Below are 11,584 nucleotides of genomic sequence, written 5' to 3'. Positions count from 1 at the left end.
TAGGTAAATCAAAATTAATGAGTATTAATTTTCTCCATGAGATTAAGAAGGATAGAGGAACATAAAAGATTAAGGCAAAAGTCACTCATTAGTAGAGTTCAGTAGATTATATTCTTAACTATTCAATTCAAGAAGAGTGCAGTATAATGAATCAAGGTTGAAGAATTCAAAGTTTGCATGCACCAAAAGAGTCATTGATTCATACTCCTTGTTTATTTGAAATTGCAACATAAAACTTAAATATGTAAAAGTTTTTTGAGTCTTATACTTCTATAAATTAAATTCATTAGATAGAGGGAGTAATAAGTTGAATCTGTAGGGAGCAAGAGCAATACCTAGTCTAAAGCTAGTGCAAAAGTAATATAATAAAAATTGGCGCATTGTCGAACCTAATGGGTATCAAAAGATCAATTGTCATGTTTTTCAATCAGCGAAGCTTACTCCGTTAAAAGGTGTTGTAACCATCTTCATTGTGAAATGATCCGAATGATGAAGATAGTAAATGCTACTAGGATATCGTGTTTGATCCATTAGAATAGAGTTAGTTTGATTTTCAGCCATCGAAGATACAAAATGAAGAAGAAATAAGGGAAAGAAAAGAAGAAAAAAGAAGCAAAACATAGAAGACAAAATATAGGATTTTCCAGAGATTTGATTAGAGAATGAATTATGAAAAATTTAGAAAAGAGAAGCATGATCAAAGTGTGCTCTGATACCATGATAAGATCTTCATTGTGAGATAAGATAAAGTAAAGCTAGCGAAAGCTAAATAAAATACATGATGACTCCATTATTGTTTGTATGAACGTACGTAAGAGAAAAGAAAAACTTATTAGATTACTATACACATCATTTATTCATACTAAATGCTGTATATATATTTAATAGAACAATAACATAATATTGCTAAAGTGGCATGTGCTGAGTTGTTATGCTTGTAACTGAAAGTTCTTGAGAGCAACAATTTGTTGTAAGTTTGTTACAGGAGCTGTGACTAGTTTGATGCAGCTGCATGCGGTAAGGTGAGAATTAATAGTGTTAACAACAAGTCTTATTATTTATCTTGTTTACACATGACAAATTAATATTTAGACCTCTATAAAAGAGGTACAAATCAAAAAGGTACAAGATAAAGATGATTTAAGCTAGATTACTATAGCTCCATGAGTTTTATTAGTAATTATTAAAATGATATTTCAAGCTTGAAGGTAATTTTTACTGATTTCAATTACTTTATACTCCTTTCATTTCTTAAAAAGTTTTCATTTGTTATTTTGGGTGTTCCATTTGTTGTTTTCATAAATAATATTTTTATTTGACTATTTAATATCACAAATTTTGAACAAAAATAACTTTATTCATCTTCATTTTAATATTTTATGATTAATAATTCTTTTTGTCTCTAAATATCTTCCATAACCTTCAAATTTAACTATTTTTATATTTTTAATGGTCTCCATATGTTTTCAACTAACTTTATAAATATTTTTTTAATTAATTGTGGATCCCATATTTTTTCCACTAACTTTTTTGTAATATTTTTCTAATGTTTACGGTGCCTACTTTTTCTCCATTAAATTTATTATTCAATAAAATAATATATTTACCATCTAAAATATTCTACTTTTCTTAATTCTTGAAACATACCTTGTGGGAACTTCATTAAGGAACAAATGAAGTATTTATTATTATCGATTTTTACTTATCAAAACTGATTAATAATTATTTTTTACCACATCAAAATAAATTAATTTTTATTAATTAATAAAAATTAAAATTTTTTAAAATTTATTTTTATTAATTAAAATTAATTTTTAAATTAAAATTTAAAATTCTCAATCAGTTAAACATTTCTCGATTAGACTAGCGGTGGAAGTAGTGGCTCGTTTTGAATTTCGACCTTTCCAACACACCAAATTTGGTTTCTTCGTCAACTTTCTGCTTCAATCTCCTCATCAATCGGAATCATCTCCTTCTGCAAATTGAAAACTGAAAATTCTCAAAATCAATTTATTCAGTCCATGGATACAAGAAATTCAAGATCGATGAATTTGACATCGCTCTTACTTGCGTTGATATTTATCTCAATCTCGATATCAGTCCAAGCAGGCGACAACAACCATGTCTACTCCCCTTGTCGAGACACTAAAGTTCAGAGAGATGATGGTTTCTCTTTCGGCATTGCTTTTTCGAGAAGTAATTCTTTCTACCTCAACAACAATTTTTCGATCCAGCTTTCGCCTTGCGATCGCCGCCTTTCACTCTCTGGAAATTCTCAACTTGCGCTTTTTAGACCTAAAGTCGATGAGATCTCTCTTCTTACTATAAATTCTTCCTCCTTCAACCTGGTATGATTCCTTGTTTTATATATATGTTAAGTTTTTCAATTGAATTTATTTGTTGCTGCTAATGTTATGTACGTTTCTGAGTGATTACGGGTTCTTGTGTGTTAATAGGAGTAGGTTGTACGAAGCATGTTCTCTTGAAGTAGTGTTTTATTTGGGGGATTTGCAATCTTTTTGGTTTATTAGGGTTTTCTGGCCGTGCTTGATTCGGTTGAAATTAGTAATGGGGTGAATTTAAATTTCTAATTTTGGATAATTATAAATATAGTATTATTTGGTCTATTATTATGCTACATTCATCAGAGTTTGGGTGAGAAACAATTGTTGAGTAGATGCTATAGGGGAATATTATGATGATAGGATTGATGTGGTGGCCATGGAAACTAGGTTTTTAATTTGGCTAATGTATCGTTTGGAGGTCTAGGTTATAGGTTGCTATGATATCAACTTCAGTCTTGTTCCAATCTTCTGGATTGGCAGATGTCAAGCGATGAATGTAAGTTTTATAATTATAAAGGGGTTTTTCTACTAATAAGGCTTCATATTGAGCTGAAGCGTTTTTAATCTTCTCAATTGAATTAGGAAAAGGTTGTAGGATAATCTGTTTCCCTATGTTCTTATCTTGTTTCATCTTTTTCTATTGTATATATTGTATGTTCTTGGCTGAGCTTGAATTCCTTGAAAGCATTTGTTGGCTTACTTGATGCTTCTCTCTGATGCTACTGTCGAGAATATAAGCTCATTGTCGCAATTGGGAGCTAAGTGTACTTGGAATTTGAACTGATGAAAAAATTCTCCTATACTCCCTTAGTCCAATGAGATTGCTATATTTGACCTCAAAGTTCCTACATCAATTTGCGTAATATAAGAATCTTAGTGGGGCACATGGAGTATCTCTAGCACTGGTCCCTTTTAATTTCAATTACAAGGCATTTAGATGATCATAATGATAGTTGAGATGAGTGAGTTGGTGTGGTCTGTAAGAGGATAAACGTTAGTATTAAAAAACCAACTCATGAAATTTGCTGATACATTAAACATCAAACGAAAATAGAGTACCCCACTAACATTCTCCTTAAGAGCACTAGCAATGGGGAAAATTGGGTAACCCAAAACATTTTGAGGGGCTAAATGGGTTACTTACCCATTGCTACCCTCCCCAAAAAATGAGGCAGCAGATCAAATGGGTAACCTATCCAAAAGAAGAGACAATTAAGTCGTGCCAATTGGATCATGAATAATGTGAGAGAGAAATTTTGTTTAACATTTGGGTGACTCACCCCTGCACATAAGTGGCTGAAATTTGAGGAGGTAAATGGTAGAAATTAGTGGAGAATGATGCGGCAAAATAAGAGAGAGCAAAATAGGGGAGTAAGTGGGCTAGCTTCCATTGCTCATGCTTTAATGGCTAGTGATCCACAAAATTTCAGCTTAATTAGTGCTAAACCATAATTGTGAAGATTAATGATAAAAGGAAAAATTGTTAAGATGTAATAGCTATCACCTGTTTGCTTTAAATAAACCTCACTATTAGATAACTCAAATCAAACCAAACTAATGGTACTATCATCTCTAAATAGACTCACTTCAAGTATTAACTTGTAATAGTTGGTAATTTACCCATTTACATTTATTTGTTCAACTCGTCTCCAATTATACCAAATTATCAGTGGAGGCAATAGGGAGTAGATGTTATCTTCAAATACTTTATAGTAGGAGTGTAGGACTAAGAATATATACTCCTATAATTTGATACTCCCTCTTTCCCCATGAGGCCATGAGTATGCACCATTTTCCATTTTAGGATTTTTTTGTACTTTGCATCATTTTCTTTTTTTGGCAATGGTCCAACTCCCTTTCTTCATTTTCAATGTAATTCTCTCGCTTCATCTTAATTACTTATTTCTTCTATCCACAATCCACTTGTATTTTGTCTTATTCTCTAATTGTGCATTACCTCTCAAAAAGTGAGTGCTATTTCAAAGGGGGATAGAGGGAGTGTTATCTTGTAACAAGGAAGTCATTGTCACTCAAAACTTTCAAAATCAGATAAGTATGGAATAGGTTATAAAATAACGCAACACATTCAAATTCACATGAAAGACCATTATAACTCTAAGCATTTAAAATCATATGAATTTGTAATTTTGAATATATACTCCTATAATTTGCAAATTCAAACCGTTACAAAGTCATTATTTGAGAGACAATGATTTATTATGTAATACTATGACTTCAAACATGTGATATGTATTTGTGTAATGGTGAAGTTAGAGCATAAGAGCCAATCTAAAATAGAGGCATGTGGTCCCACTATCTTCACCTTTATCATCATCTTCGCCATCTTTCATTAACTTTGAAGAATAAGTACAAAGGAGCTAGAATGAGGAGTTGGGGTTCTTGAGTCTCTGAGATTAAAGCTCTCAATCAGCAAACCTGAATCTGGTTAGGCAAACAATGTTATGCCTCGTGTAAAGACACTAGTTCACTCAAGTCGAACCACCATTAGTATAATGCATCAAACAATGTATGATTGGACTTTTAAAACTGTAACGTTAAACTGGCTAAAGGTCATTTGGGTGCAATATGAGCATATAGTAGTACCATTAGTTTAGTTTATTTTGAGTTATCCAATAGTGTGGTTTATTTCAAGCAAATTGACAATACTTTAGGATTATATTTAACAATTTTTCCATAGTAAAGAATTACGATTTTTTTGCTCGTACACCATAAGTATGCGTCAAATAGATGAGAGGTATTGTCTATTTGAAGAGTATGGTTAGCATGTTAGTTTGACCTATGCACCAAATGCAATGGCTTAAGAGAGTTATGGCAATAGATTTAGAAGTGCAAAAAATTTTATGGACATTGTCTTGTGATTATCTTGTGATGTAAGATGGTTATGATTCTTCTTAATGATCTTTGATATGTTTGGGGTATTTTTTTTTATTTTTTTATTTTTTTTTTCATGTGTCCCAATTCTTTTGAGTTGGGGTGGAGGGGGAGGCAGGATCTTTGGACTTTTGATTGTACCCATATGGAAGTGATCCAAGTTTGCTTCACAAACTCCTAAATTCAGAGCCAAGAATCCCTTAAATGACGAATCGCGTTCTTGATTTGTTGTTGAATTGAGGAAGAACAAACTGAGTATGCTAGTTCTTTCTGTTGGACATAACACCCTCGCTTTACTCACAAAGATGCTCCTTCCTCACCCATTTAATCAAGGTTTACTCCCTTAACATTGGTAGAATGACAATGCACTCTTCCTTGTTTCACTCATAAAGAACAAACACAGAATGAGACTTGCTGTTTACAACTATCTTGGAAACTCTTACTAGAATTCCTCTTTTTATTAATCTTTCCACTCCGCCTTTACAATGAATAGAGGGGAGGCTTATATAGCCTTCTAAGCACGGCTTGCTGGCCTAACAACCCCCTAAAATATAGCTAACACACCTTAATAAATAAACAACTCAAAACAAAAATAAGCTAATAGTCTAACTAACTGAAAAGCTAACAAATTTGCTAAATCGCAAGCTCAACTAACATTTCCTTAATGTTGGACTTTGTACAAATATCAAAGCAAGTTATTACCCTTCACATGGTTTGTAGTTGATGGTCAGAAAGGTCCTTGACGCTGAGTTGCTTGAACTGTGTGTCTCAGTGGGCCATGCATGTGCTTCTTCTTCTGTTTGCTCCAAGGTCACTTCTTTTATGTTGTCTTCATTTTCTGAGCTTGGATCAGGAAAGAAGTGATGTGGAATGCAATTTCAAAAAGGGATGCAAATCCTAGATTTCTAACAGTCTTTCAATTGTTTGACAATCCTTTATATAGTTGCACAACATTGAGGCTATACATGTCTTCACAAAGTTTCCTAGCTCAGACCAACTTTTCATTTAGTTTTATTTTACCCTAGTGCTTTGTCAAGAGGATGCTCTTCTCTATTGAGATTTGGGCAATTTGTCAAGCTCTTTAAAAAAAAGTTTGTGTTGCAGTTTGCTCTCCCATTGAATATGAGTATATGACACATTCATTTCTTTTATATTGGAGTGAGGTAGATCACATTAATGCATCTTGTGATTTTTTATGAGAAGAAGTTATGTGCCTTCTTTAAGTTAAATTGCACAATTTTCTTTTAATGGATAATGGATTTCTGACTAGTCGGTAAGTCGGTGTATCTTAATCAGTGACGCATTACTCTTAAACCCGCGTGCATTGAAAAATATGCAAAGATTGCTTAGTCATCCTCCAAAAGCGCCGTGCCGCATTACCCTAGTGTCGTGTCAAATGAGCAAGGGAAGATTACTTACATTACGCAAGGTCGTAGTCCAAAAACGTCGCACCACATGGCTCGAGAGTGGTGTCCAATAAGCAAGAGCACATAGGGTTTAAGCATAGGAGGCTAAGGAAAATTAAGGTAACTAGGTTAAGGCTAGGATCCTATAACATTGGTAGCTTGACTGGTAGGTATTTAGAGCTGGTAGATATCATGAAAATGAGAAAAATTAACATTTTATGTCTGCAAGAGACAAAATGGGTTATAAACAGGGCAAAAACAATTGTTGGAAAAAGACAGGAATATAAATTGTGGTGCTCGGGACACGATAGAAATCAAAATGAAGCTTGTGTTATACATCTAAATATGTAGTAGAGGTATACAAAATGAACAATGGAAATATAAGAGTGAAAAATTTATATGGTAAAGAGATTTTGATCTTCATAAGTGTGTATGCGAGGATCTCGATGATATGGTGCAAACATTACCAATGATTGAGAAGCTCAATAACAGAAGTGATATTAATGGGCACGCAGGGTCATTTTGCAGTAGCTACGAAACCAACCATGGAGGTTTTGGCTATAGAATTATGAATGTTGAAGAAGAGTCATTTGGGGATGGAAGAATCAATGAAAAAGAAATTGAGAGGATCTTGATGATATGGTGTAAATTTTACCAATGATTGAGAAGCTTTATAATGAAGGAGATTGAATGGGCACCTGGGGGCATCCCGCAATAGCTACGACATGGAGGTTTTGGCTATGGATTTAGAAATGTAGAAGAAGAGTTGATTTTGGATTGTACTTTCACACGATTTATTGGTTGCTAACACATGATTTAAGAAGAGAGACAACCACTAAGCTTCTTTTAGAACTAGAGTACGCATAACCCAAATTGACTACATTGACGAGAATGATAGATATAGTTGCCTAAACTTTAAGGTTATCCTTAAAGTGTTGTCACCAATACAAACTTCTCTAGAGTACACATAACCCAAATTGTGTAGTCACCTAGTACAAATTCCTTATCTTAGATGTTTGCTTTCAAGTAAGACCAAATGTAAAGAAAGGCTAAAAGAAATATAGGATTAGATGGTTGAGATTAAAAGAGGATAGCGCTAAAGTTTTTGCGGAGAAAATTGTTAAAGAAGTTGATTTAGAGATGATTTAGGATGCGTAGGATACCTGGACAAAGATGTAAAGTTGTTAATATAAGTTCTCTTGCCATTATTGGAGTTGTTTCCCTTTTCATTACTCGTAGTGTCAATGAAAGTAATTTTTGGATGCATATTTTTTGCTCCTTTTCGAGCTCAGTTCTGAACTTCAGTTTGTATTTGGTTACCCAATTTAGATAAATTTTCTTTCTTATGTTTTGATTCCTTTTAGACTTCTTTCTAGCTTACATGCAATTTTTCAATTATACTAGGCACTATTATAAACACATCATTCATGATAACTTGTGCAAAACTATACAATGATTCTAGGACAATTTCTTAATTTTTCATCATGCATCTTGATACGAATATTTTCAATGCCCACATCCTAGTAATTATCATCATTAGCCAAGGTCACACTTCCACAATCAACCTTTTCATATGTAGAAATTAAATCTTTATTAGGAGTCATGTGAAAAGAACACTTGAAATCAAGAATGCTTTCATTCACTCCCTTGTACCCATGTGTTACCACCAAAGCATCAAAATCCTCGCTATTGTTAACATAGCTTGCGTCATCGGATTAGAGCCACTCTCCTTTTGCATTCTCTTTCATTTCCAACAATCTCTCTTTATATGCCTTTCAACTTAAATATTAAAATGGAAGCTTTTCATCCATCATTAAATTGGGAAACCATAAAAAATGAAGTTGGGATCCGAGCTCAAGAAGGAGCGAGGATATGAATCCAAATATTACTTCTATTAACTGTTGTGAGTATTGAAAGGGGCAACAGCTCCAATAATGGCCAGAGATCTTAAATTACTTGGTATCCTAAGATCACTAGGTTTAGTGACCCGGAGAAAAACAGAGGGGGGGTATTGATTTTTTGTTTTGTCTTTATTGGATAGGGAATAATGATTTACCTGTCAAGGATGATGAAATTGGGGTATTGTTGAAACTACTAGGATTTGATGAGAACTTAAGATGGAGAGGACCAACGTAGACAATGATGGGAACTTGATATAAGTGGCAGCAGACACATATGATGATATTATGAAAGTTTTTTTTTTGCTTAGAGGTTTATGAAATAAGTTAATCTTGAATTTCTGACTGCCGAGATGTTATCAGCTGTGTGCAGTTTAATTGTTAAAGAGAGGGAAAGAAGGTTGTTGGGATTCATGTGATACCAAGTACATGCTATATACTAGGCTCCACAGTAATGAAGCATGGTAATTTTGATACTGTCAAGTAAATTTAGATTCCGAATAAGCATGATAGTAGAATATCTCGCATGACCGTAGAATAGAGGGTATTCTTTGAAGAAAATTTTGATCCATTTCTGGTCTATAGTTAAGCCAAAATTGCATGGATAGTTTAGCTCATTTCTCTTTTCCTCGAATCTAATTCATTATCTTATTATCTGGCATCATAATCTTAGTTTGGTGCAGCCAAGTTAGCTGACTCCTCTGTTATTTTTTCCTATCTGGATGAATACCCTAACTATGTTGATCTGTATTTTTCAAATGCTGAAGCCTCTATTGCAGGTGATTTTTTTACTAGTCATGCTACACTTTATGCAAGAATTTTCCATTATGTATTTCTTGCTTACCTTATAGAAACTGGCCTCAGTAGGGAAATGGCTGAAAATTTCTCTTTTTAGGAAGTGACCACGAAATGTGGTGCAAAATTGGATGCTTTCCTTGCCATACTTTCAGGTGGAAAGTCTGATGCTGATTAGAACCTTGAACACCCTAGAACTAGTTAAGTTCATTATCACCCCGTTATCCTGAATGCATTTTTAAGATCTTTTTGGTTGAATTAAAATAAATGCAGTATAATGTATTAACTAATTTGCAGTATCTCATGAATCGTATTTGTCCTCACTTCCAACTTTACTTGGTTATTCAACACCAGTAGGAACAGCATTATAAAGTTGTTTTGTAGGGAGGTTGAATCACTTGAATGGTTTTCTGACAATTCCAGCATTTGGTAATTAATGGAAAAATTTGGCACTTCAGAATTCAGATTATTTTCTTTAACATTTGAGAATTTTCCGCAAGTATGGTTTTTTTGTTTTTTGATATACACGCACCTGAAATATAGAACAGCTAGTCTTTTGCCGAACATTAATTGTTTGATTGATTACTATAAGTCTGTAAATTACCTCTTATAGCTGATATTGCACCAACTACTGCTGAAGGGGCTCTTGTTTTTCTTGCTTGCTGTTTCATGAAGAACATATGGCTTGCTAATTATAGTGGTCTTCTGTTTGCATATTATTTTTTGGTTTTTACCTTATTTGGAGAGAGACGTCGTTATCTGTAATTGGACATGCCTGATTAGTATATTCTTACTTCAATAGTGTTGATTTTTCAGGACTCAGATGGTACTTTTATGGTAGCCTTTGCTGGATCAAAATATGCTGCTAGATCACCTCCTGTGTTTGTTGGAAATAACTCCTATGTAGTGACTGGTTTCACCCTGGTAAGCATCCAAAATTCAGACGCTTTGCCTGTTGTATTGTTATTTCATCTTGTCGAGGCTCATATTTTATTTCCTGGAAACAGATACTAGAATTTAAACAAGGCCGACTACAAAATTTGTTTTGGAAGAGGGACGGCTGTGCATCATGTCATGGCAAGGGTAAGTCAGTTTGCCTGAAAAAACAGGTTTGTGCAATTAAAAGGAATGACTGCAAGGATCAAGGTGGCACTATAGATTGCAGCCTTGGGATTCAGCTGGCCTTTTCTGGTACAGACAAGCATTATACCGTTCTAAACTCCTGGTATGAAGTAGGGAACCTTCGGCAATATTCGCTGTTTGGTCTGTATAGCAATTTCCGGAAGTCTATCACTGATCAATTCAACAAAATCTTCTGATTCTGATGTTTTGGTTTTTATCGTGCACTCTGCATAAATTTATGTGGTTTTTCTGCAGTTGAAATGGCTTAGTTCGTCACCTATTCATTCCTTGATCCTCTGTCACTTGTGTGAAAATTTGTATTTGTTTATGTAATTGTGTTTTATGTTTACGGTGTAAAATTTGAGTGATGAGATATGATTACATTTTAGCTGCTTGATGTACTGAATCATTTACATGCCTTACTTTTTACTTGTTTTTGTGACGGGATTGGCGTTGTTTCTGTCTTAATTGTTGTCTTCTCTCTTATTTCGGGTGTAATTTAATTCCTCTTTCACAGCTAGTGAAAGTTTGGTCAAAGATCGAAAACAAAACAACTCTTGAGACGGTCTTTCTGACACACTTCTCACAAAAGGTCAACCTATATTTTGTTTTTAAAATAAATCTGAAAAATATCTGTGAGAGACAATCTCTCAATGAGATGACCTTAAATTAAGGAATCTACATTCTCATAATTTCTATTCACGTCTTACAATAAAACGGCCTCATACAACAATTTGTGTTTAACGTAATACACTAGTACTTGAAAACCTAACAAATAATGCAATTACAAATGTTGAACTCGACTAGAAAAGAGTGTACTAAATCACCTGAACTAAATATTCAACCTTTAAATTTCCAAATTCATATGTATGATAAAATCTTCACTTGATTTCCATCAATGAAGTACATCGAAAAAATACGTCTGAATGCTGTTCCAACTCTAGCGTTTCCAATCCCATATGAAGGATGAAGGAAAGTATCGAGTGGGTCTTCATAGTTTTCCAGAGCTTAGATGACAGTGAAGTCTATGAAATTCATACCCTTTCAATTCAGTTTACAATGAGATACCAATCTTTTTCAGTAGATTATCCATTTATGTAAAATTCAGCTATTGTGCTGATTTGTG

At 33.7% G+C, this 11,584-nt stretch overlaps 1 protein-coding gene across 1 annotated transcript; it reads left to right on the top strand.

Annotated features, from left to right (window-relative positions):
- Window positions 1-1,849: 1,849 nt before the first annotated feature.
- Window positions 1,850-10,867, top strand: LOC130803653 (uncharacterized). Its single transcript, XM_057667850.1, has 3 exons — window positions 1,850-2,348; window positions 10,153-10,260; window positions 10,344-10,867. Exons 1-3 carry the CDS (start codon window positions 2,022-2,024, stop codon window positions 10,653-10,655), a joined length of 747 nt encoding a protein of 248 aa, XP_057523833.1. The 5' UTR covers window positions 1,850-2,021; the 3' UTR covers window positions 10,656-10,867.
- Window positions 10,868-11,584: the final 717 nt, after the last annotated feature.

This window comes from Amaranthus tricolor, chromosome 17 (genome assembly GCF_026212465.1).
Source record: "Amaranthus tricolor cultivar Red isolate AtriRed21 chromosome 17, ASM2621246v1, whole genome shotgun sequence".
Lineage (NCBI taxonomy): Eukaryota > Viridiplantae > Streptophyta > Magnoliopsida > Caryophyllales > Amaranthaceae > Amaranthus > Amaranthus tricolor.
This window is presented reverse-complemented; position numbering and strand designations above follow the sequence as displayed.

Bases quoted from the DNA above. Each gene is read 5' to 3' on its own strand.
- LOC130803653 (XM_057667850.1), top strand. From the start codon at position 2,022: ATGGATACAAGAAATTCAAGATCGATGAATTTGACATCGCTCTTACTT. The intron at 2,349-10,152 runs GTATGATTCCTT...TTGATTTTTCAG, and splicing joins ATTCTTCCTCCTTCAACCTG to GACTCAGATGGTACTTTTAT. The intron at 10,261-10,343 runs GTAAGCATCCAA...TCCTGGAAACAG, and splicing joins TAGTGACTGGTTTCACCCTG to ATACTAGAATTTAAACAAGG.